This window comes from Tauraco erythrolophus, chromosome 2 (assembly GCF_009769465.1).
Source record: "Tauraco erythrolophus isolate bTauEry1 chromosome 2, bTauEry1.pri, whole genome shotgun sequence".
NCBI lineage: Eukaryota > Metazoa > Chordata > Aves > Musophagiformes > Musophagidae > Tauraco > Tauraco erythrolophus.
Window position 1 is genome coordinate 44,235,823 of NC_141466.1, and position 27,405 is coordinate 44,263,227.

General features: G+C 40.9%; 1 protein-coding gene across 2 annotated transcripts; it reads right to left on the bottom strand.

Moving 5' to 3' along the window:
- Positions 1 to 4,419: 4,419 nt before the first annotated feature.
- BEND6 (BEN domain containing 6) lies at positions 4,420 to 14,100 on the bottom strand. Of its 2 annotated transcripts, XM_086608312.1 has the most exons (9): positions 13,905 to 14,100; positions 13,654 to 13,799; positions 13,063 to 13,161; positions 12,505 to 12,682; positions 10,635 to 10,852; positions 9,098 to 9,290; positions 7,166 to 7,304; positions 7,039 to 7,041; positions 4,420 to 4,687 (listed from the first exon to the last, which is right to left on the bottom strand). In XM_086608312.1, the coding sequence occupies exons 1-9, from the start codon at positions 14,098 to 14,100 to the stop codon at positions 4,420 to 4,422; spliced, it is 1,440 nt and encodes a 479-aa protein (XP_086464438.1). The 2 variants fall into 2 exon arrangements, with proteins under 2 accessions (XP_086464438.1, XP_086464439.1); XM_086608313.1 differs by lacking the exon at positions 7,039 to 7,041.
- Between the last annotated feature and the right edge of the window lie 13,305 nt (positions 14,101 to 27,405).

Consider the following 27,405-nt stretch of genomic DNA (forward strand, 5'->3'; position numbering starts at 1 on the left):
GGAGATCTGGAAACTCCCTGAACAGAAGAAATGAAAACAACTTGCAGGCGCTGGGAGAGCCAGGGAACTGTAAGATAAGGAGGAACTGTAAGATAAGAAACTGGACTGTGCTTTTGCACTAATTGCATGATGTAATGAATTTGGCTTGGATTATACAGAGCGTGTGATCATCAACCATGTATTAGGCTAAGGTGCGTGAACAGCTGTAGGTAACCAGTGACCTAATTGCTTATGTCATGTGCACTGTTAGAATTAGCATAAAAGCGTGCTGGAACCTGCAAGAGTTAGATGGAAATAATTATATAATAAATAGGCACACACCGATGAATACTACTTGAACCTGTGTATGTCGTGTCCGTCTCAACAGCAACATACGGCGACATTTCCCCTTTAATTCTCTTCCCCAATCCCCAGGGGGTGGAGAAGGGTTAGCGAGCAGCAACATGGTGTTTAGTTGCCGGGCAGGTTAAACCAGGACAGAACTTTTCAGCAGTAATTCACATAAATGGTTGCTGTGCAATGACCCATACAAGCATCCTCCTCGTATTGAAACAATACAGTTAAGGAAAAAAAAAATAGTTAAGGGAATTGCTCTGCAATCATGTCAGCATTTCCAATATGCTAACAAAACTCTGAATTCCAACATTTGTGTATTTCAGCTAATTCCTGGGAAAGCATAGGCTTCCCAGTTTGGGTCAGCTCAGGAAAGTTCTTAGGCAGAGTTTGTTTCATAGAGAAGAGAAAAGCTGTAGCCTGCTGGACTTCTTGGCTAATGGGCACATTCACTTTTGCTAGGAGAGTAGGCAATTTTTTTAAACACAGGCAGTAGATCGCTGAAGGTAGGAGCAGGCAAACCTAGCAGAGCAGGAACAGCTCACGGTCTGCTCTTCATGAGCTAAGATCTCCAAGTCCAAACCTCCAAACAAAGTCTGGGTATCCCGTAGGATGTGGAAGTTGTTTCTGAGCAGACTGTCTTTATGCTCAGTAATGCTCTCTAGCAACTAACTCCACATATTCATTATGCACCCTTAATTATTTTCTTTTATAGAATTTAAACATAATCCAACATCCTTGTTTCTCTCCTTGCTCCTTAAAGTGAGTGACTGCCTCTTTTACTATTGATTTCCCTCTTGTATCAACATTGTGTTCTGGCACTTGCTCTTGATATAGAAAATTTAGATATCTGGTGGTTTGGATTTGTTTTGACTCCTATCTATATGCCATAATAAGAGGGACATGAACTTGACATGCATTAAAAATCCTGATTTATTCACTGTATACTTTTTTCAGTAAGTTTATATCACATTCTTCACATATCTCAATACTCTTCTCTCGTTAGAAAATGAGTGTTCTTACTGAGCAGTTCATAATAAACAATGACCAAATTCTTTTCTATGGTAATCTTCAAATTCAATCTAAAATGTAGTAACAGAAACAAATAGTTCAAGTTTTTAGTTTTAATATTGCTTACCTTTTCAGTACTAAATCTCCAGTTACTAAATGCTGTACAGTCATACAGCTGTTAGGTTTTTCTTCAGCAGCTCTCAGCCTTTTCCAGTTCTAAGTAATGCAGATCATGTGTCCGTCACTTATATCAGAAGAATTTTACACTTCGTGATACCACACATTTTGACATCACAGATTTATTTTTTTTTAATGCAAATTTCGGGAGAAGCAGCATTAGACTGCTCTGGTCTCCTTTTCTGTTACTTCTCAAGTTTCTAATCTATGATTGTTTGGTCTTCAATTTTGTGTTCTCAGAGTTTGTGAAGGTCATTCTGGAAAACCAGTCGCATTTTCTTCCCTTTTGGTCATACTGCAAAGAGTATGGCTTTTCTGTTAACCGGGTAGTTGCATAAAAGCTATTTATCTTTTTTTATCTGGTGGGATAACATCAGTCCTGTACTTTAGGAGAGAGGAATGATTCTTTGCAGCTTGCTCCCTCTTTACCCTTTGGTAAAACATTAAAATGTCTCCTTCTCTAGGTTGCTCTTTTTGTCCAGAACACCCATTTCTATCCCCGGCCCATGCCTGGCAGTAGGCCCATCACCCTACCATGAAAATCCTCCTTTACTCTTTGTGGTGAGCTTTTGACAACTTACCTGGTCAGCAGAATAGAAGAGCACATAATACAACGTGATCTTCAGTGCTGCACCGCTGACAGGGAGAGTGACCACTCACGTTTTGCTCCATGTACCTCTCAAGTGCTTCTGCACCTCCTGAAGAGCAGGACAGCTGCAGCTGTGCACTATCAACTGTGACTGCTTTAAGGTTAGAGAGCCCTTGTAAGGTAGGACAACCTCTTCTCCAGTTAAAAATTACGAGCTTTATAGAAGCTGGCTTCAGAAGAGTTATTAAATAAAACGGAAAAAACAGTGAGCGAGAGAAAAAACGAAACACCTTACATGTTAGCGATTGATGTAAGAAAAGGCCTAGAAGACAGTAAGGATGATAAAATAGAACTAAGTCATAGTAATGTTTTGTTTTATTTGATAGAAAGTTGCTTCAAAAATATGATTAACTATATACATTTTTATAGGCTGTACATACAGGTACATATACAAAATGTACATAATAGCAAACTCCTTCTGTTACGTTTTATGTGTGGTAGTTAATAACGTGAAATAGAACTTATGTCATATTTCATACCTGCTTTCATCCTGATCCTATCTGCAAGAAACGGATAGGCATGAGAGATGAATAAATCTAGCAGATCGCTTAATTCATACCCCAGTCCAAACAAAGGTTTTCTCCACAGTGTGTTTTATTAGTGCACTGTTCTAATACAGTTAGGTTTGTAGTACTACCCTTCAGAGGTATTTGTCTGCTAAACTTATCTTCAGATTTTTTTCCCCAGCATTCACCCTAATACTGTTCCTAATTTATTTCTATAACTCAGATCTCGAGTTATAGAAATCCTCCTCAAGTCAAGCTGGATTTCTTCAACTTTATGGTTTGTTTCTTCTTTTCATCTCGATTCCTTAGTTGCTTGTTTGCCACATATGAAATTATAGAAGAGAACAGAGTAGACTGTTTCAGTTGGAAGGGACCTACAATGATCTGGTTCAACTGCCTGACCATTTCAGGGCTGACCAAAAGTTAAAGCATGTTATTAAGGGCATTGTCCAAATGCCTCTTAAAGACTGACAGGTTTGGGGCATTGACCACCTCTCTAGGAAGCGTTTTCTAGTGTTTGACCACCCTCTCAGTAAAGACCTCTTTGTTCTGGGAGGAGTACACTCAAGTGCAAAAGCTATAATCCAAGTGTTCTCTCCTTCCCATGCTACCAGCACACTGTAAATGTGGAATCAGTCAGCAAGGAAAGAAAAGTACTTTCCCTCCTCCTCCTCAAGCAATTACAGGGTGTGTGATGGCCGGCTGGTCCCTGGGACACGTAGTGTCCGATCTCAAGAGGAACTGGGCAGTTCCTCGGATTTTTCTAGTACTGATCCCATGAGGAACACTCTACCTCTCCACCTTCTAGGCAAGAGGTGGCATACCAAAATCGAAACACACGGAGCAGAGGCTGGCAACTTTGCCCTTTACTAGTCGCTTCCAAGAGATTGTCCTCCATTTCCTGACTGGAGGAGTCAAGCACCCTTATCTTACAGACCTGATGTTCAGGGAAGAAGAGAAAGTGGGAGCTGCCAAACCAGCAGGGTTCCAGCAGCAGAAGGCCTGTGAGAGAAGCCATGGCCTCCACAACCAAACAGGCTATCCTGGAGGACTCTTCCCTGAGCTAAGAGGGAACACGACCTCTTTCATTGCCTTTCAAGCTTTCAGAGGTTAAAAATGAGCTGCTGCTTTTTTGCAGACATCTTGAGAGCAGCGGTTTCATTGACCTAAGAATTTTTTCTTCTTTCCAGGTTAACAGCATCCTTAAATATCTATTTTATTTCTTCTCTGCTCATGTGGCCCTGTGCTTTTTAACCCTGTTCTGGTCATCGTCTTCATTTCACTAGGAAATTTTTCTGTTCTCTTTGCATACCTCTCTGTCTTTTTTGTATTCATATGCAATAGCTTTCTCTGATCGGTAAAGCGGTTTTCCATCAGCTGTCCAGGTGAAAGCAAGGGGATTAAGATTCTTTTTATACATTCTTTTGGCATTACTTTAAATAATGTTTTTTTCTAACTAAGGGGAACTCTTCATATATTCTTCAGAACAAGTTTATATTTTTTGAATTACCGTATAACATGCATATATTTAATAATATCTTAAAGCCAAAGATATTAATATGCCTTCATCTTTTTCTACGCTGTGGGATTTTAATTTATTTGAGAAAATGGTTCTCAGGCTTCTGTTCTACTTGCAGTATCTCTGTCCACTGTTGCTAGGCCCATTTTGATAGTATTTCTTTCTTGTTTTATAATACTCCTTAATCTCCGTTGAGAATTTGAACTGGCATGAAATACCTTCTGTTATTCTTTGTCTGAATTCCTGAGAACCTGTCCGCAACTCTGGCTGGGAGAGGGCGCTGGTGAGCTTCTGGAGAGATGAGACTCCACCTTAGGAGAAGCCGGTTTCAAGCACTCCTGCTGACCTTGTGTGGTGAGAGGTGGAGGAGTCAGACGGCTGTCACTTTGCTGAATTTGTGCATTAGCAGCTGGTGAATCATCATCCTGCTGGTCTTGTGTGCTGGGTGGAACAGCAGAAGAGATGATGCCCTGAGGAGCAGCTGTTGAACCACTGTTGAGACAATTTATAACTAAGCTTGAGATACTAATGTTAAATGTACAAATGTATAAATACTAACGTTCTTAGTTTCCGAACAGCAGAGTTTGATTATTAGCTAGTTAACTAGTTTTCTTCATTGGCACATTCTGCTTTTCCTTGTTTCACCTCAGCCATATGGATCTGAGATGGTGACTTGTCTGTCCTGTCGGATTTGACTCCAAATTCCTTCTCTTGAACCATAATCATATTCTGGGGAAAAGCAGAGGAGGTAGGCAGGGAAGGAGGAGCAGCAAGGGAGGAGATCAAAACTGCAGTATCACTGGTTTTAAACATTAGTAACTTTTGTGTAAGTTGTTACTAACGTACTGCACAACAGGATTTTCTCTTGATCCCTCTCTGTACTTCATCGCTGGGAGGTGAACTAAAGGAGGAACTGTGAGGCTGTGAGCACTTTTAAATTTTCCTAATTTTCTTACAGAGAAAACTTGTGTTATTGAGTTAAAGGAATCACCACCGTTATCTCAAGGATGATTACTTACAAGGTGTCTAAATGCTTTTACAGTGAGGAAATTCTGAAAGGTCTAAACCGAATTAATTATAAATGCATTCTAATAAGCATCCATTCAAGAGAGACTATGCAGGCAATATTTGCATTGGTTTCAATAGATATTGGACTGAATTTTACATGAGCTTTTATCAAAACCAGACATAAACACAATTTTAAGATATCAAGTTTAAATTGAAAGGTCTATAGGCAGTATTAAAAAACAACCCAGAATCGTTATAGTGCTCGCTCAAGATCCTCCTGTCAAGGCTTCAGGAATACTGTGTCTGTGTAGCCTGAGAAGACTCAGGAATTAGCAAAATTTATGGATTCATCTGATAAAGATTTTAAATGTAAAATAATTAAGATTTAATACTTTCAAAGAAGACAGAGACTGTATTTCTATGCTGTTATTTTTACCACCTGTGTCAAGGACAAGGAAAAATACTACAGTGAATCAATGCACACTGTATGTTACAAATACAGAGGACCTTTGTTTTACAAAGCCTTCGCATCTCTAGGAGAAAAGCATTAACACAGTAAACTGTATTTTAGCGGGGCTGGTGCATTTGTTTATTGTTTCCAGACGGGAAAACCTGTGTATGTGGATTCTTCCAATAGATACTATCTGAGTATTTCTCAAGCAGTAATTCATAGACTGATGGTGGTCCGTGGAGTACTTCCAGGTGGCTTAGAGAGGCATTTTAGTAGCAAAGCACTGCTACATTTCAAACAATTGTGTTGTAAATAGTAAAATATCTTGGGGTGTTTTGGGTTTTTTTTTGGTTATGAAGTGTCTTACAGTTACAAATACAAATTTTAAAACATGCACGAGATAACTAAACTAGGGAGAAGTAAAACATTACTTCAGTATGGAAAGTCTAAGTAAGGAGAAATCTGTTCTCCCTGTCTCACTGATTTTAATCTTGTCCTGTTCCTTGTTAATCTCTTATCCTATTCCTGAGCAGAGGCTGAGAGAGCTGAGACTGTTTAGCTTCAAGAAGGCTCAATATCTGTGTGTATTAATACCTGATGGGAGAGTGTAAAGAAGATGGAGCCTCTTATCAGTGGTGCCCAGTGGCAGGACCAGACTTAATGGGCAGAAACCAAAACACAGGAGGTTCTAACTGAACATCAGGAAACACTTTTTTGCTGTGAGGTGATTGAGCAGTGGCACAGGTTGCCCAGAGAGATTGTGGAATCTCCATCCTTGGAGATACTCAACCGAACTGTACGTGGCTCTCAGCAAGCTGGTCTAGGTGACTCTGAGCAGTGGGGGCTGCAGTAGCCAACCTACAGAGGCTCCTCTCTACCTCAACTTTTCTGTGATATGTATGTTTAGTACATATGGAAACAGTACTATGCAAATAGCTGACTTCACTGACGACAGGGGTGAGTTCAGCAATTTTAGACTAGTCTTGTTCACTTCCTCTGCCCCAATAACTTAGACTCTTCTGGCGGTAAAAGATTGCAAATTTAGCTCTCCCACAGTACTTTTATCAGTAGGTGCAAAAGAGGTGTGATTTTCCTTGTCTTTACTTGTGGGTTAATTGAGGCACAGCAGGTGACATGAAAATGGAATTGACTGGTCTCTGGAGAGCCTACAGAGAATAATAAGAAAAGTAAATAATGCCAAATCTACAATAGACATATTGATCAAAGTAACTCCATGTGTTTACTTCTATATTCTCGTCCTGTAATTTAATAGCCTTTATTGTGCTGCTTTGTCTAGAACAAACAACTTTTTTGAGGGCTGTAATGTTAAACTGGACTGCTTCTGTCTTACGTACTTTTTGTACAAGTTCACAGAAATACTTACCTACTTGGCAATGCATATGTGAACACATATCTTCGTGGTAATTTGAAGGTTGCTTTTAGATTTTGTTACCACAGGGTAATATATGGAAATATACACTGCAGGCTATAAGTTTTTTTTAAAGACTTACCAAAAGCTATGCTTCTGAAAAGCACCTGAGTTAAGATCTTTGCTTAAAATTGGCTTCTTGGTGCAATTGTTCAGTTTTTGTCCCATCATTCGCCTAATTAAAGCATCATCTGTGTTTGGAAACAACTGTTTTGTGATTCCTGCAAAATAAAGAGATGATATATATGAGGCCTCCAAATCAGGGGAACCACAGATGCATGATCTAAATTGCATTTTTTTCGCATCTTTGAAATTTCCTGCTACTTCAGCTTCAGCTCTAGTTCCTTCGCTGTCTTCATGCACTACTTCATAGATTTTGCATGTGCCAGCTCTTGTTCTTCTCTGTGTCTTCCGTATTGCTGTGCCTGCTCTTGGCAGACTCAAAGGGAACACCAGGGCCACAAAGGCTTCCTGGAGCGAGTGGTTTGTGTTTGCTCATCCTCTCTCCCTTTATTCTGTTCCTGATCAGAGAGTCCTATTCCTATCGTCATCAGTCCCCATCCCTCGGAACCTTACAGGTTTTGTTCATTAATTTTCATTTGCAGGTGTCTGTCTACTACCCTGAAAATGTCTCTCTGTTTTGTCAGGCTGACTTTTTTGAATGCAATACTAACAGGACTCAACATCAGGAATGCAATTCCTCCTCCTCTCTTCTCCATCATCTTCCCTTCCTTTGATTTTTTCCCCTTTCATTTCATTTTGAAGTCCTACAGTTTCCATCTTCATTAAATAATCTTATCTACTAACTAATTTTCTACAGTCCTAGAACTCCCAGATTTCCTTCTTATTTTTCTTTTTCTCTTGCGTAATGTTGACACTTTTCTGTTTGAATCCAGGAGTGCTCTTGTTTCCCTTAACAAACTTTTTTGACTTCTCTACAGACTCCCCTTTGTCACTGAATTCTCCACAGCATGCTGTATTCAATGTCCTGATTATCTCCTCTGCTTCCTTTTTCAGTTTTGTCTAGACCCTTCCCCAGAATCCACCTTTAGAAAAGTCAATAGTATCTATTCCCATCCTGTGAAATGTTTTTTCATTTTGTTCTGAACTGTTTCATCTTACCCTCTCTAAATATATTCTCACCATCTTACACACTCTTTCCTTTTCTCTCTCTTGACTTTGGGCCTTTTTGCCTAGCTACGTTCTCAAGGAAAAGAGGTTTCTGCAACTGTATCATCAATACCCTATTCATAACTTTTGAAACCGCTGGCCAGTTCAACTAAACTGGACCAAGAGACAGGAACTGGAGCTAAGTTGGGAAGGGAACCAAGAGAACTGGGGAAGTCCAAGAGAATGGCAATAGGGCAAGAATTCTAGTTCAGGAATTTGGGTATTAAGTTATAGGTGTGAATCCAATAAAAATCAGGCTTCATGTGCTCACAAAATAGTATTTTCTTTAAAGCTGCTACTTCCGTTTGAAATGATTCTCTTTCCCATGCACCAAACATTTTCTGCCTTAAACCTCAGCATAAACCAAATTTTGTTTGCTTCTCTGATCATTACTCCTGTCTTCTATACTTATTGTCTCATTTTGCCTCCAGCACTATTTAAAATGTCAGAATTCATAACATTCACTAACTTCAGAATGTAGCAGATGTAATTTTAAATTTGATCCAAGTGTGTCCTCTCTTTGCCTTCCCTTATCCGTTATCATCATGCTCCAAGTCTGACTTTGTAGATTAACCTTTCAAAGGCTAACAGAAGTTACGATACCGCTGTGCATAAATAGCCACTTAAATAAAACCCCAAAAATTTCACACAATAGAAATACTACTGCTTAGCATTTCACTGACAGTATTTGTAACAGATGGGTTAAAAAAGTACGTAGCCGAAGAAGGAAATAGGAAACAGGCCACCACCTGAGTAGACCAGCTGTTAAGCATTACAGCCCCTCCCTCATCGAAAGCCCTCTGTCAAGGCAGGGCCACACCGAGTAACCTTAACAAGTCATCACCTATGATCTCCTGAACTTCATTCTGATTCATAGCTGGCTTCGCCGCTTTATCCTTCGAAGAGGAGGACTTTGCGCCTGTCAAGCTGTGTGTAGCCATGTATTCATGTGTATAAAGTGCTTGCATCAAGTCATTTATGAACTTCTGAGGTTTGCTCTTGTTACAAAGTGCAATCTGCCACTTTTCAATCTTGAACTGGAAAAGAAAATAGTTCATAGACATAACTATTGCAGTTCTCTAGAAATACTATATAGTGTTACCTCTGAAATACGTACTTTACAATTTTCTTCTTTTAAACCCCACAATTTCAAAAGTAATGTCTGCAAACTATGTGCTTGAGATCAATGCTAAATTTGCATACCACTCAACATTTGAAACCGTACACACAGGTTGCTTTTTTTCAGAAGCATGTGTGGGGCAGACGAAGGACCCCTATTCATCCTAGCAAACGCTTCACCAAGTGATCCTTATTACTCACTAGTGGAGACAGGACATGTTCAGACATATCCAGATCCTTCTGCTTGCACTCCATGCAAGCTGGCTGTGGTCCAGTTCTGGCCTGGAATCTGCAAAGCCTCGGGAGCATGGCACTACGCCCAAGCTAATATTCCTGCCTCCGAGCAGACGTGCCCTAAGAACTGTGACATCTGGTCCTGGGCTTCCAGAGTGACTTCTACACCCAGCACTTGTGCAACTGAAGTATGTGAACTCTCCTAACAGCAATTTTGAGCTACCTCTATTAAGCAAGGCTAGGCTGCTTAGAAAATCCATTCTTTTTATTTCTTTGGAGATGTTACATCAAATTTTGTGTACGGTAATATTCAGTCAAAACATCATACCTTGATAATTTGTAATAGATTTCTTTGGTTTTGGGGACCCCATGACAACACAATGATTTGCACCAACTGGCATGACTCAGTGCACAAGAATGCTTATATACATTGTGAATGTAGAAGCTGGAATTATTCTTTTTGTTGGGTCTTTACATTTTTCATATACAGCTTCTCTGCCTGAGATTTCTCAATTATGTTCTGTTATAATTATGGAGAATAAGGGAACACCTTTATTCAGTATCTATATATATATACACGTATTTCTGCTTAACAGCTGGCCAGTGTCTGGAATGAGAGCAGAAAGGTACCACTCTCCACTTACTCATGAACAGGTTAAACAGATTGCTGGTATTTTTCTTAGATTATCTCTGAAACACTACCGTTCCCCTTTAGCATCGAAAACATTAGACTAGAAGTTATCCCTGGATCTCAGTATTTTCTTCGTGCATCTTCATTCTGCCCTTAGTCACAGATGTGCAAAGCCACTGAAATCAAAGCGAGTGTAGGAGTGTGCCAGCACACTGAAGTAAGTCTAGTGTTTCTCATGGAAAGAGCCTTCTGCACAAAAGGAGCTCATTAGTCACGTCATCAGCTGAATGATGATAAAATGAGTTTTACTGACGCTTTTTTTTATATTTGTTATACTATAATAGTAAAGTTTATCATGTTTTTTTTTTTTAAAGCCTGAAATTGCCTTTTAACTGACCTGTTTTTCAGTCTGTTGCTCCTCGTCGTCCACATGCAAAGTTATTGGTGAACTGGAGTTACTATGCATAGCTGCATATGGATCTACTAAGGGATTGTTAGATGCTTTCCAAACAGCGTGTGAATGCAGACTGGATGTAGATGATGTCACTCCCCCTTTGAGCAGTGCTTCAGCCATCCCTACCAGTTCCTCAAAGTGGGTGACTGCCTGTGGCAACACTGAAATCAAACAGAAAGTGATGAGTAGAAGTAACTGAAGCTTTCAGACTCTAATTATGTAAGGGTGTATATTTTTGTAATTAGATTTCTGTCGTACTGCTAAAGAGTCAAAGTAGTCAGCAAAGATGCTTTAACATACTTTTTTCCTGTTCTCTCAAAGCTTTTCCTGCCCTTCTGCTGTCCCCAGCCATGAAGATCTAGCATCTGTTTTTAGAATAGGATAAATCAGTTCTCTGCAAAGCTAAGAGGAATCATTAGTTTACACCTGTCATGGCACTAAACAGCCTATTTCTCTTTTTTCTTTTTGCTATCTCAAAATCTCTACAAGTCTGTAAAACTGATGAATATGGGCTAAGCAATGTTATGTCTGGTGGTTTATTTTTTTCTTCAAAGAAGTTACATAGACCGCATAGACTTTTTTCTCCTCTTTTTAATCTATAGAGAATATCTTTTAAATGGCCCTTTCTCCAAGTAATGTTTATTTTCAAACAAAAATTTTTATTGAGTCCATTAAGAAGAATCAATTCAGCAGAGTGAAAAGGATGCAAGGGATGAAGAATCAGCAAGATACAGAATCACTGAATTATTAGAAAATACTGTAGAAGACTAATGCAAGTGCTTAAGATGGCACTTACATTGGCACCCCAACGTGGGGTGCTAAAAAGGGCTGTCATGGTTTAACGCAGCTGGCAACCAAACACCACGCAGCTGCTCGCTCATGCTCCCCTGCCCTTGCGGGATGGGGGACAGAATCAAAGAGGAAAAGGGAAGGAGACTCGTGGGTTAAGATAAGAACAATTTAATAACTGAAATAAAACAAAACTAAAAGTAATAATGATAAAAAAATAATTGAAATTATAATAATATATACGAACGAGTGATGCATAGTGCAGTTGTTCACCACTTGCTGACCAACTCCCATCCCATCCCTTCCCAGCTAGCGATCTTGAAACAGGGAAATCCCAAAACCGCAATCCTGGAAGACTGAGAGCCCCGAAGAGAGATATAAAAAGAGAGCGCTTCCTGGCCAACCCTCCTCTGCATACTGAGCATGACGTTGCATGATATGGAATATCCCATTAGCCAACTTGGCCCTCATTCAGAAACCTAAACTCAAATCCTAAGCTAGGAGTTGTAGGTCCTTTGCTCCGGCCACGCTCCTTGCCAGCTTGTTGTGCACCTGCATGCTGGCAAAACATGGAAGTTGAAAAGTCCTTGATGTCTTAGCAATACCTAAAACCATCAGTATGTTATCAACATTCTTCTCATACCAAACTCCGTACTAAATCCAAACCACAGCACTATTCTAGCTACGAAGAAGAAAACTAACTCTCTCCAAGACGAAACCAGGACAAAAGCTTAGCTGATGGTTATACACAGCATTCAGAAAAGTTCTCTTGGGAACAACTGACAAGACTTAGAGGGATTTTTCCATTTCTGCCTCTATGATTGCATGGCCTTGTGTAAGAGTTTTTTCTGAGTGCTGCGGGAATTAAATGTTGCCATGTATCAAAGACTTCGGTGCTAATGGTAGGCCTTGATCGTGTCAGGTGCTTGAGCATCCATAATTCCCATCCAGATGGCCTCTTATAAATCAAGCTTTTCATGACCTTCAGGCTCTCCTCTTCATCAAATACTTCCCCTGACTTTACCTTGAAGCATCACCAGGGACTGCCTTAGGCGGCAGTTTTCTCTCATGGTGTCTGTCAGCTTCCTCTTGAGACTTTTTATTTTGGCACACAGTTCTACCTTGGATAGTTGAAATAAAGGCTCTTCATCATCACTGCTACTTTCACTGTACAGAAAGTTGCTTCCTGTATATGTTTCTCTCTGGAAAAAAAAAAAAACAAAATGCGCTATCTAGAGCAACAACATAATAAAATTAAAGCATTAAAACGAACATTAAAATATCTGGCTAAATCAGAATATTCTCTTTGTACACAGAATGTATAAACAGCCTCAGTGCATTTTAATAATTGCTGTTACTGAAAATAGATATTACCATTCCTATTAAAATTCAAAATGAAATGTCAGTGTAATACATAACTGTTAGGTACTTCTCCCTCTGTTCTCCATTCACTAATTTTCTAAGGCAGTGTCTTTTAGAACCATTAATTTCACTGAAACAAAAGTCTTACGCCTCCCTAAACAAATATATTTCCATTTGCTTTTGTTTAATACATTAAAATTGCTGAAGATTAGATGTTTACCTGTTTGTTAATTAAAGATGTTTCAAGTTGACTCAGGATGTTGGCAGGAGCAGATGCCTGGAATGATTTCTTTTTTTTTATATGCTTCATCATCTTTCCCTGTAAACAAGAGCATAATAGTATCTTTGCATTCCGATAGAGCAAATATCTCCTAGTATACCATAAACTTTTATTCATTGTGCACTTGACATTCTTGGTTAGTATTTTTGAAAAACATCTTTGTAAATTTTTGTTAAGATTTATGTTTTCTTTTCCTACGTTTTGTCACTGCAGATCTCAGCACAATGCAAAGCTCAAGAAAACCTGGCCCCTTCCCTTCCTTCTGCAGTGGTCAGATTTCTGTCCTACAGAAAAAATGTAATGGAGCTACAGAGCACCACACTTTTCTCTTTAAAAAGCGAAGCACAAAATCTATTGGCCTAACTAATTACTCTGACAGGTTATTGTGCTGAGCTACCGTATGAAGACTGCCTTTATTCCTACCTTTGCTGTACCTATTTTGTGTGTTATACTGAGAAGAATCAATAGTTACGGTCTATTCCATCCCATTATAAGCCTGCCAATATAAGGCACATAAAGGCAGGAACTCACCTGTTCTTTATCCAGGTCGCTTTCTTCACTCTCTGAGAATATCATTTCAATCCTCTTCCTTTTGCCTTTTCCCAGGACTTGTATTTTTGTAATTTCATCTGCTTGTAATATCTTTTGCATCATTTCCACCAGCTCTTGGGGGTCATCTGAAATTGTGGAAAAAAAAGGCCAAAGCACAGAAAATCAGGTAGCAATACCATACAACTAAATTAAAATTTCATATCAGACAAATGCTCTGGAACTGCACTTACCACTCATGTACACAACTTTCACCAGGTGCTTTTCTGTCTTCCTTTCTCCCACAGGCCAGTTTACTAGCACGTGCTCATTTGGTTTCAGAAGTCTTTCTAGTTCATTATTATCACTGGGAAGGTCCTGTATCCATGAAGTCTCTCCAATTTGCAGTGAATTATCATTTACAAAATCAAACAGTGTGAATTTTTTCATTGTTAAGTGGTTTTCTTGTCACACAGACACTGCCTGCAGGATGTCATAGGAAAAATTGCTGTTACTGTGTCATGCCACAGGAATGCTGCAAGAATACTTTAAATAGCCTCAACGACCCTCCTATTCCTGGATATTGGTAATTGCCTTGTATGAAAATATCCAAGATAAGGAAGTGAAAACTAGCCAAGTAGTGTTTTATATTTCCCCTGAAAGATGGGAGATGGTCTGTTCAATACATGCACATCAGACAGTTGCCTCCAAAACTACGTCCACAAAATGGCTTTCACTCACAGAGCCCTTGCGTCCATATTACTGCCATGCCTTTCCCATCTCCTGCCCAGGATCTCTATTACTACTACATTTGCCCCAACAGAAGTTTTCAGTCCAGCCTCTGACTAAAAAATACAGGTGTGATAACTTTCCCTAGAATAGGGAAGGTACTAGCTCTACATGCTATTATAAGGGATGCAAAACTGCCAGGGCTGTATTAAATCATCTCATGGGCAGCAAGATGTACAATTGTGGCCATGAAATACCAACCCAAAACAACTCAGGACAACTGACTGGATGAGGTATGACACGCTTTGGCAGTGGAAAATTTGATGTAGGAAAGAAATTACAAGCTGAGGACTGGAAGTGAGGCTGCTTCATGAAGAATAACAGCAACAAGGATAAGTCAGAACCAAATATATGGTTAAATCCTTTGCTTACACAAAACAATATTTTTAAAGCAAAAGATAATTTCTGGACTTTTTAAAGCACTGAAGATCCACACTGGGAGAAGAGAACAAGTCATACTTCGTGCTTTATTTTTCTAATTAAGCTGATACGCCTTACCTGAAAGTCTGAAATGTAATGTACCTTATCAAACTCTACCGGAACTGTAATTCGTTCCTTTAAGTGCTTCCATTATACTCAGATAAGGTATTTTCTGCTTTAAAGCATATTTTATATGTTAGCATATATGTTAAATGTATTTTATAGATTATATTAAATATATTTTATACGTTACATTAAATATATTTTATATGTTTATAAACATATTTTATATGTTAACATATTTTATATTTTATTAGATAAAATCAACAAATAGAAAATCTGATTTTATCAAACCTTGGTCTTCTTTCCAACAAACATACGGTCTGGCCAGTCTGCTGAAAGAGGTGAAGTACTTTTACAGAGCTGCAAACTCACAAAATCCCAGATGTGACAGCGTGATTTGCCATTTACTTGGCCTCAATCAGTCAGAAGCAAATCTAGTGCCTCATTGTAGAGGCTGTCAAAAAGGTAACTCAGAGCTAGGAAAGGAGAATGACGCGGGGCTATCATGTCAAAGTGAGAAAATCTGGCTGCAGTGCTGTAAGAAGCAACGTCGACTCGTTCGCAGAAGCCCAGCTCACCACTATTCACCGTGTCTGTGCTACGCCTCAACAGAGCTGGCTTTTCACACAGAGGTGAACTTGTTAATTTGCGAAAGACAGCTGCGCTCTTGTCAACCAGTTTACTGATACAATGAGGCAAGTGGCGTAAGAAATCGCCATTAAAAAGAATATGAAATCATGCTTTTATGCAGAATGTGTTGAGTGTGATAGCAATAGGATTGTTAAGTACCGCTCCGCTGAAGAAAGGTGATTGTGTTTCCAAGAATTCACATTAATTTTCTTTAAAGAGAGTTGGGAAGACTGGGAAACATCCATCCCTTGTAAATTCTGGAGAGGAAGCAGTCTTAATGTCTATGCCTAGCATGAATCACTGAAGGCCTCATTCTGCCACCGATCCACGCCGAGTGGATCCTCACACCACAGACAGGGATAATTCAAATGAATAAACATATAGACAGAGCAAAACCCGAAGGAAGAAAGGTTTCAGCACTGACTTCATTAGGGATAGGTGAGGTCCAAAATGAAACGGCGTATTTGTCCAGACGACAACATACTGGATTTAAACAGCTGGTGCATGTAATCACATCGGCCACCAGTATTCTTCATTCTTTTTCAAAATGCTTTTGAGTATATAGCTGAGGCAGCTTAACATTTCTCATCTGGCACAAAGATGTTAACTTCTACCTCTGATCAACCCAGCACAACAATCCCTGTCACCCAGTTCTTCCATTCTCAAATGAAGTACTTTGAGCTTTCCCTTCCTTGGCCCTTGGCAGTTGTGAGCTACTTCATTACCCTCCTAAAAGCCCACACAAGGTCAGCAGAATCGTAGCAAAATTAGAGCTGCCAGTGTGCTAAGACTAACAGCTGATGGACTGACTTTTATATTTTTTTTATGTTTCCCTGTAGCCCTCTAACAGCCTGTATGTTGTCTCTTATTTTGTATTGAGACAAATATTCTCTGAGCCATGGGACATGCTTGTGGTCTGCGCTTGTACAGGGTTAGCAAGCCAGCCTGGGATTTCCAGGAATGCATGGAACACACAGGCTGTTCACAGCATGGAGGGCAAGTGATGATTCCCCACAGCACTGGGGCTATTCTCATACATGCTGTGCTGAGCATATCAGTAGCAAGGCCAACAGCTTTTGGAAGGTATCAGGCTTGTGTGCGTGTTATACACCTTAATGAACTCACTGGACATGTGGGCTTCTGGATGTTCAGAGCCCACGACAGCAGCCTGGTGCCACTGGTGAACTCAGGGAAGCAGATGGCCAGTAAAATCCCTTGCACAGTCTTTACAGCAGACAAGCACTGAGAACCACGAAAATCCATCCCGCCACTCAAAGCTAGGGACAATTTTTACCATGGTCATGGCAGGACTCGGAGCTCAGCAACTTGTCTACTTTATCTATAAAGCTCTTTTGAGCTGTCAAGATTCTTGCCTGTGGTGGGAGGGTGTGCTAGTAAACAGCTAAACCAACTTCACCAAGAGTCTGAACAGCTGCCAAGTTAAATTATAAGCTATATAGGATGCTGAGAGAAATAAGGAATAGATTTCATAAATAGTCATGGAAGGAGGGATAGAGTCGATCCACTCCTTCAGATTCCGGCAGGAGTCTGAAAGCCTCCCGGCAGCTTTCTGAGGCTTGTGCTCAGCCTTGTTGCTCCTGCTGCTTTTGAAGGGACCAAGGCAGGAAAGCAGCTGTGGGGCAGCAACAGACTGGCCAGGTCCCTCTCCTGCTGCAGCTCTACTGGGCACTAACTCAACTGCTGGCATTATAGATAAAATGATGAAATTATTACATTGCCAAAGAAAAGGAACAGAGTGCAATAGTTGATTGTTAGTATTTTTCTGTTATGGAGCTATGGCTTCAGCTCCTGCAGTAGACATTAATCAAACTATGTCTTTTCACAGAATTTATTGTGACAATCCATGGGCCCTGGGGATAATATCTAACTGTCTGCTGGCATCATCTCTAGCTAGTGATTAAAGAGAATAGAAAGTTAGAACAAAATGTCTTTAATGAAGAAAAGGAACACTAAAATACTTCACTTACTGGAAGAGAAGTGTTGCAGTGTTTTCTCACCCTGTTCACCCACTGGAGTCAATGTGAACCTTATCTGAGTAAGGACTGCTGCAGATGCCTCCCTCTAAACTATTTTCTTTGTCAAAACAGATCAAAGGCAAAATATACTGTATCATCAGGGGAAAAAAAAAATCTTGGGAAATAGGATTAATCTTTACTGCCTTAAAAGTGAGAGGTTGTCTAGCCATGTTTGGCTCAGTCATCGCAGAAAGAGGTGATTCATCTCGCCCTAGGACACGTATCTGAAAGACAGCAGATGACTTACTGTCTGGGAGAGCCTATTCCTCTCTACTGACTATTCAGTGACCGTACAGGGGTAGGGGTAGGTACACCTCCTTATAGAAGCTGGCTTGGTCCAACCCATCCTATATTAGCTTTTTCTGGTTTTGAAGCTGTAAGATAGATTCCAGTAGACTTTCTGCTACAGGGAGCCAAGAGGATGGAGTACGAAATCTGTTAAAGTGTACCTGATTGTCTGTTTTAAATTTCTCTTACACAGCTCTGCATGTCATCAAGTAAGATTTCTGACACTGAGTGCTTTATTCAGTGGTTTAATTGGAAGATACATAATCATTCACAGACATTACCCTGTGCGCAGCTACTAACCACAGAGACAGAACTACATGACCTTTGAAAGCTACTTATGTTTTGCAAGTTACTTAATTCTGCTATATTCTCCATCTGAAAACAGTAACTACTTATTTGAGAAGTACTAAAACACAAATTTATGATTTATCACTGTTCTAAGACAAATCTATCTTTACTTTTTCTAAAAGCAGGTAATTTGTAGAAGAGGGGAAAAAAAGGAAGGAGACATTTAATTTAAAAAAAATTTAAAGCTCTGCAGAGGAAACATTAATTGGACTCTTAATTTTTGCAAACATGTTAACACCTCACATTCTTCACAGATGCTACAAATTTGCACACAGGATATTGTTACTAAGCAACCTAAAAAGCCAGAACAAAAAACAGAACATAACAAAAAAGTCATTTAAAGACATATCTCACCCTTTGACTGACATAGTCTGTTCCATTCAGCCAGAGAGTTGGCAGATGGCATGCTGAGATCATTATTTCACTTTCCTTTCAGTAAATGCAATGCAAAGTATTTCAAATTTACAACATGAGATTGTAGGCCAGCTCAACGAGTCTAATTCTGCCGGCTTAAAACAGGGCTTTGCCACTGATTTCAGCAAAACAAGAAACTGTATCACAACTGTGCAACACAGATCCATAATAAAGTACTGACATTTTATATTATCTAACTTCTAAGTTCAGTCTTTGATAATCTCAGTTTTCCTTGGGAAAAAAAACGACCTTTACTGAGTTAGAAATTCATCTGTCTCTCTCAAACTATTTATTTCCGATTCAACATAATGAGTGGTAGTCACAGATCTGGTTTGTTTTACTTAGCCTGAGGCATTTTACATTGAACTTGTCAGGACATTAAATACAACGGTGGTGTAAAACTCTTGGGCTGCACTGAAGTCTCAAAATTCCCAGTTCTCTGTAGGAAGTGTATGATGGAAAACATGACCATATTTAAATACGTTACATGCCCTGTTGTGGGTTCTAATCTCATTCCCCTGAAACCGGTGTAAGATCTACTAAGGATTTCAGTGGAATTAGGCACTGTTGGAAGAATGCAGAGGTGTTGTTACTGCTCAAAAGATTTACAGTGTGATATCTTAGACATTTTATGGGAAAACATGACTTAAAAGCACAAATCTGCTGCTCTCAGCTGAAAAATACAGAGTATAGATTTTCCAGAATCATCAGTATCGCTGTGTTCCAAATTCAGCTGGAAATCTATGGGAGCATCTATCAGAACATTACTGCAACTTTCAAGACTATAAATGCACAGAAATGATCCTGCTTGCCTTCCACAGAAAGGATAAAACTACATTATTTTTATTACTGACATCCAGCAGCTCACTTCCTGACTGTAGATCGCTATCCTGGTGTGACTAGCTATGAAATAGTCTGAGATACTTTTCTAAGAAGTGATGCTATTCATGGTAAAGCAACATCTTCTGCCCTTATTTATGCAGATCGTCTCATTGACTTCAAAGCCTCAGCAGCATTTACAATCCAAGGGAATATACATAGAATTTGGCCCATACCTTGTCCCACACACTAAAATCGATTTGAGTGGCTCAAGGAATTAATGAAGCCATTATTATTTTTCACAGTAGTGCCCTTCATGCTGTGAATTTTAGCAACCTAGAAGTCCTATAAAATAACATTAATACCTAAATATGTCAAAGCCCTTTGTAGGACTGTGGCTTAAATCAAAAGCTTGAAGAGCTTTATTGGAAAAGCTCTGATTTTTGCATCAAACTATTAATTTAATTGTAATACTGAGTGATATGAAAGGAAGAATAATGAATTTATTAAGCAGGTGTATTTTGTATGTCCAGAAGTACTAAACTTTTGTTCTAACTAATAATTTATTCAACTAACAGTGAAACATGGTGTTCATTTTAACAAATCTCAAGATAGCAACTTGGCATCTGTATTGGACTTTCAAGACAGGATTCAGTTCTGGATTAAGATGCTTACATTTAGGTGTCACAGTTATCTAAGTTATCACTGTAATCACTGGAGATCTAAAGATCAACTTGGCTTCCTAAACATAGGTATCTAGCGCCAGTGTCCTCTGGTATTCTGCTTGGCCTTCAGCTGCTACTCCAGAAGTGCAAATCTCCCACAGGTCTTTTATCACAACTGCCGCCCCTTTGGAGGGATGTCTCAGCCTTGAGCACCTCCAAGAGTCATTAAGAGTTAAGTCCCTATTGATCACAATTAAAGCTCCCTGGAGAGCAATTCGTCTTATTTCAAATGCTCTAGGGCTCAATTCAGTTGCCGAAAAATAACTGCATGGAGCAATCTTAGATACCATAAATTATTACGCCTGGCCTCTAACTGCCTCTTCTGATGGGCACATCTCTCACATAGGGCCTAGACCATCTTCCAGGCTCATGAGAGTGGTTACCAACTCCAGGCACCTCAAATGGCACTATAAATTTAGGGAAGAGGCTTGTTCTCAGGGCTCCAATGATTGAACTAAGTTTAGATAGGAGCTTAGATGATACCTCACATGCTTATAAACCACATACATTTATGTATCTGTATTTTAATCCCACACTCAGTGAAAGATCCACATAAAGATAACAAGGTGCCAAATAACAAGATGCAGAAGGTTATCTTAAATCTACATCATAGATTAGTATCTTTATTAAATAGCTATTTCACAGCTGACAGATGGAAAACTAATACCTGCTTTCACTTGCTTGTTCACAAATGCCATGCACAACAAAACGTATTAGCATACAGACCAACAAATATAATTTTATTTATTGAACTGGATGAGATAGCTACAGGAATTCGAGTAGCCACATGAAAGCTCTTTCCCTCCAGGTTAATATATCCAAACTCTTTATTAAAAGCAGTAAGTAGCCTGGGAGAAGAAACAAATCAGCATGGCTCTGCAGAGTCTAAGACTTGGCCACACTCATTCTGATCTGGCTTGGGTAATTCAACACAACACAACAGCTCCCACATTATGGAGGTTAAAGACCAGTGATGTATTCACTTATTTTGTCTAAAGACATTTATGGGAAGGCAGAATCATTAGGGAAACTCTGACCACATGCAAATTTGTGCTGAGGTGAAAAAAACATGCACTTGCTCTATGTAACAGCCAAACACTCAAACACTCTTTTCCTAAAAGGTTGAAAAAAATGTTAGACATACTTTCCATATGCAACTAACGTACTTTCAAATTGGACTCCTTCAAACAAACCCACTGATACCCTGGTGTGAAAGTTCTTAAAAGGAGGTGCCTTATTCTTTTTATAAGGTGGCATAAGCTATCTTATATCTTTCAATGACCTGTGCTGCCCTAAAGCATTACTATCGGTGACATTCTCTCTTCAACTCTAAGAGCACAGAAGTGAAACAGCAGCTAGGAAATTCCAGGCTTGAGCTCTGGTCAGTATTTAATAATCTAGCGGCATCCGAACTATCTCTACTCGTATGTTTTTATTGGCTGTCATAGGTGAGTGATGATAGATTACAAATCGTGCCCAGTTAATACTCAGAGTGCCTGCTCTTTTACTCCAAAGCTCTTCCCCAGTTGCTCTGGTTTTGCGGCATGTTGGTAGGAGGGAATGAACTTGATGATCTCCACTTAAAAAAAAAATAAAAATCTGCTTTACTCTTAAAGGTCATGAGCTAGAACGAGAGACATATACATTGTCCTCTTACTCCAGGGAATATTACTGCAACTCAGAGTAGTTCTGTGTGCGCTTAGGAGATTTGACAGAAAGGATAACAACCTCAAACTGTATTAGAGCAATCTTTTTTCCCTCGTGTAAAATTAAATGTCTTTTTAGTGTATGTAGTTCAACCTAACTTTATAAATTAGTATAAGAGCTGAACGACCAGTATTGTATATTGATCTGAAACAATCCTTAAGCAACTTCCAATTATCTACATAAAATACTAATGAAGTGCAATTCCCTCTGGGATGCAAGGCCACATTCAGATTGACAACTGCTACATTAAACACTGCCAAAAATGAATACAGAGCAAATTTTAACCAAGGACAAAGGGGCATACCACTGCTGCAATAAAAAAAAAAAAAACAAAACATAGAAGCTGTAACAGTACATTTCCATCTAGGCTCAAGATCAGCCTCTCTGTCTGCAAAGTCAATTTATGCCCACAGAATTCCTGCCAGCATTTTCCCAGCAACTCTGTAAGCTGTGAGTGCACAACTACATGGCTCACACTCTGCGGGATTTACAGTCAGTCTAATAAACAGAGGGAATCAAAACATGCAAGTTGTGCGAGTCGATGAACCTGCAAAATAAGGACAATTACCTCTACATATATAAAGCAGGCAGAATTCGGTTTTACGTGGTCACCTAAGACACCACCTGCAGATGGTAAAATGTTCCAGTCATGGAGAGGTCTAGTCTGCAGCACCGGAATCACAGTTTGGTCTCGCGTAAATCGAACAACCTTTACAGTTTAGCTCCTCTTTTCAAAGGATCTGAAATAATACTACATGTTTACCTAATTTCAAGAATTTTGTTAAGAATTAACTAATGCTACTGTGCCCTCCAAGCATACAAAGCACTGTACGGAGCAAACAATTTAACGAGTTTTGCAGAACAAAGATCTGCAATAACCTTGCTGAATTTAGAACATATAATTTCACATAACAGATTTTTTTGAAATGTGATGCCTATATCAAGCTGGAAATTGTTATTCTTTCAGCTGAAGAATGTATTTTATAAGGTTTAATAATCTACGAGAAACTCCCACAACATCCTCTTATAACATCATGCTTAAACTGCCACAAAGCACACTGAGGACAGTGTGTAACCTGTGAAGTACAATATTGAGGGGCAAAGTCAATTATTTCACTGAATGAAGCTGATAATACTCAGATACTATATTATCTGTGGTTATTTATTTTGCTTGTTTCTTTAGTTTTTACTGTATTTACTTTGGTTCCTCTTTGATTAGAAAAAAGCCAAATATTTTGTTAAGAAGTATTAGATGATTAGAAAACCCTTCTAACCAGTTAAGTAGTCATTTAAACAGAATATTTTACTTAATTATAATTAATTAGTAGAAACAGAGTCCTCAAAGCATCCCTACGTACCAGTGAAAGGAAATGATCTTACACTTTCACTTACTCAGCAACTCTTCTGAAATCCTATCATGTATCATCTCCTATTCTTATGTCCACATCACCAGGTCTAGCATGTGACCTTTTTCTTTCAGCTCACTGATACAGAGAGTCTTACAACTGCAAAATGAAGTCCACAAGACCTGAATCTGTAGGAGCAGAGAGGGGCCTTCTCAGAGTTGTTGAGTGCCCTTGAATCCCATGGCTCACACTGCGGGAGGTCAGCAGATCTTTGCAGATATGGTTTCTCCACTCAAAATACCATCATATTTTCTTTTTGCCTTTTTTTTTTTTTTCTCCTTTCAGCCTAATCCACGGTACTTAGCTAGAATTTTTAGTTTCTTTTAAAAAGAGTTGCTGAATCTCACACAAATTATAAAGGAATATGCACTAGTCCATAGATTGTACTGCAATTCTGCATGCAGGCCAAGAGTGTGGGAAGGAAGTACCTCCACCTTCAGCCTTGCTGGGCAAGACTGCTAAGGCAGAACAGGTTATTACCAGAGACTGCCTGAAAGAATATTTTAGGTCAACACTGACTTGTATCCCCGCAGGAGGGCTGCTGCTACTGCAACACGTTCCCTGCTCAGCTCTTCCGTTAAACTGCAGAAGTTTGACATAACCTCCGTGCTGTTCCCCTCCCTCTCTAAACTTGGGAAAACAGGTAGACAACTGTATTCAAGAGTGACTGCAACCAGAGAAACACCCTCCCCTCCCGTCCTGTCCCTTTCCACTGCAAATATTTGCTGGTCGCCTCTTTTCTGTGGAGTCTCTCCAGCAGAACTTTCCTTTTTCATCCCTCTGCCCAAGTACCTACAACCACCTCCTCGCCCTGCACTGCTCCAGTAAAAGGCTGCTTCCAAGTCTCCTGCCACAAACTTCAGCTATGCCCCTGACTTTGTCGCTGCTCTCTTTCTCTGTGATCTCCATCAAAACAAGCATCTGTAGGACACCACCTCCCACCTTCTCACACCTCACGGCCACATCACGCGTACTCTGAATCGGCAGCAGCGCCGCTTATTTATTTCAGGGCTGGGGGCTGCCTTCTAGGTGTATAAAACACTTTTGAACTTCAGCTTCAGCCTCTCAACAACTTAGATCTCTTCTCTGACCTGCCTTGTCGTTCCACACACCATTGCCACTGTTAGTCCCATAGTCTCAAGACTTTGTTACCTTCTTTTATTTCCTTTTCTCTGAAATAGCTTCAACCTCCTGGATTCTCCTTCTGAGGTCAAATTTCAGCTGAGTGCCAACGGTTTTGTTTTAGCCTTCTCTCTTCATTCCTTTTCTCTTCTCTGTTTATCATCCTTAAGATTTATGAAAAGTTCCCTGAAAAACATTCTGTAAACAAGCTTATATTAAAAATGCTATACACATAAAACTTACTTTTATTTCTCTTTATTATTATCTGGGGAGGGGTGGGTAATCTATCCACATATAGTTGGTTGGTTTTTAATGTGAAATAACTTCAACAACTTCAACTTTATTCACCATGGAAATAATACTTTAACCACGCTACCAAACCCAGCAGTATTTAACAAACTGAGAGCAGTAACAAATGTAAAGAAAGCCCTGGCAGCAGTTCGGTATACATGTGAGACAGTTGACTCCGAAGCCTGGAGCAGTGGCTCTCTGAAAAACCACGCACGTCAGCATTTCTTGTACTTAACAGTATTCTCTCTTGAGTTTGAAAAAAAAAAAAAAAATTAACCAGTTGTCATGAAATTTATTATATCCTTTTGGAAAATATTACCCTCAAGACACTAATGAGCTCTAAGCCTTAGAAAGGAAAAGCTATAAACCCTAACTAGAGATTTGTCTGTCAAATGTTTTCTAGCACTGCTACCCAAGGACAACGAGAAAATAACTGTTCCCTCTCAGTCCTCTGCAGTTTACTGTGCAGTCGCGGCGATGCTACACTTCCTCCACCATCCCGTCCTGAAACCATAAAGCAGCGCAGAGCGAAAGGTGTCGAAAAGTTTCCGGCTCCTGCAGCGTACTGCAGCGAAGCACTGCAGCAGGACAGCGCGCTGCCGGCGGGATCACGCTGCTCTGCTTCACGTTATGGTGAGGTAACATGGATCGTTGGAATAATCTCCAGGTAAACTGCGTTAAAACCATTTTACTGCAGTGTACTGCGGTATTAGGAAAGATTTCAGTATGGCATCACGTGGTGCAAGACAACCTCATGGCATTTGTCAGTTCCCAGGCAGTGAGGGAAAGCTCTGAATCAGAGGCTGCAATGTAGCAACTTTCCATTTTACGAAGCAATTGACAGACTATTTTGACTCGCTATGTTGCCATGTAGTATGAAATGATACAAAAATCCTGGAAGAAAATATTATAGATCTAAAAGGCAAATTTTTTTTTCCTCTGTTTACTTAGCGCCCAACCTGGTATGAAGAGAATCTTCCAATGAAAACTGATTTCCCTAACATTAAGGGTACAGTAAAGAGTTACAATGATATAAGCTCAATAGTAAATGAATTTTAGTATTCTAGAGATCATTTTTCCCATTCTTATTTAAGCTACTACCGATATGTTTCCCTCTCTGTCCTTCCAGCTTGCACATCTTGTAGTTTAATCTAGATTTGCACATATGCTTTTCTATATAGTTTTATGGCAGTCGTATAAAGCAGTAACATTCCAATGTTATTCCAATGTTTACACAGATTTTCATTATTTCCACGAAGTTTCGGAAACGTTTGTTGGATTTTTGTGCTCACATCAAAGATGCATGAAAAAGAGCACGCATTTCGTGCCAAATTAACCCTAACTTTTTTCCCCAGTAACACAGGATGGATGTAACACACCTGGATATATTTTCACAGCATGCGATTTTTTTGTGTGTGTGTTGCATAGTACGGGGGAGTTCAGAACTGCGTTTTCAAAGACCTCTGAAACAGTCTTTGGAAGTATGGAATACCATCAAAGTATCAGCTACAGAGGCAGGAACAGCGACAGAGACAAACTCTCGCTGCCTGCACCGGCAAACCTGTACTCGCCAGGATACCCGCGATGCAGCAGCCCAGGCACGGCGGCAAACGAAAGGCAGAGACGACATTTGGCCAGGTTGCATGAGGCTTTGGGCAACCTGGTGAGGTGGAGGGTGTCCCTGCCCACTAGATGATCTTTGAGGTCCCTTCCAACCCAAACCGTTCTGCGATTCCATGATTTGCGGCAGCACGTTGCAGTTTACTGCAGTAAGCGGGTAGGTACGCACGCACGGGGTGCTGCTCTGCCGCGGCTTTCGCTGCAGCAACTCCCGCACCAGCCAACTTCCCCACGGCTTTCCCGCAGGAAACGTCTCGGCGCGCGTGCAAACCGCGCGCCGCCCGCTACACGAGCGCCGTACCCGGCGCGTGCTTTAACGCGCCGCCCCGCCGCGAGCCGGGGCTGCGCTGCCCCGTCCCTCCCGCAGGCAGCTGCCGCCGACACGGCAGCCGCAGAGGCCGGGGTCAGCACCGCACCGGCACCCCGATCACCTTGTCAGAACGTTTCCCAGTCCCTTCCCCCTGCCACAGCTTTGCCACGAAACCGGCCGCGATCAGCGCCCCGGGAAACCGCTACAGACACCACCACCACCCCCCCAGATCCGCACGGGCGGCGGCGGCCGCCGCCGCGACCCCGCGCCCCACCGGTCGCTGCTCTCCGCGGCAGCGGGAGCCGGGGCAGCCCCTCTCCCCCTCAGGGGTCCCCAGTCCCCCCGGTACCTCGCAGCAGCCATTTTCTGTCTCCCTCTGCAGCAACTCCAGCGCGTGATGTCACTGGCCGCCCCGGCCAAGTCCCCGCGGCGGCGGGCTGCGCTGCGCTGTGCTCCTTCCTTCCTCCCTCCCGGCGACGGCACCCTCCTCCTCCTCCTCCTCCTCCTGCCGCTGCTCCGCCCCGCCGTGCCAGCGCCGGCTGCCATGCAGCGCCGCGCCCCGCCCCGCCGCTGCCCGCGGGTGCTCAGCCCGCCGCGCTCCTGGCTCCCGGCTGCTGCGGGAGCGCGGAGGGGGAAGCCCCGCCGCAACCGTCGCCGCCGCCGCGGCGGCTGCTGCTGAGTCACGGCCTGAATTTCATCCCGCTCCTCCTCCTTCTTCTTCTCCTCCTCCACCTCCACGTCCTCCTCCTCCACCTCCACGTCCTCCT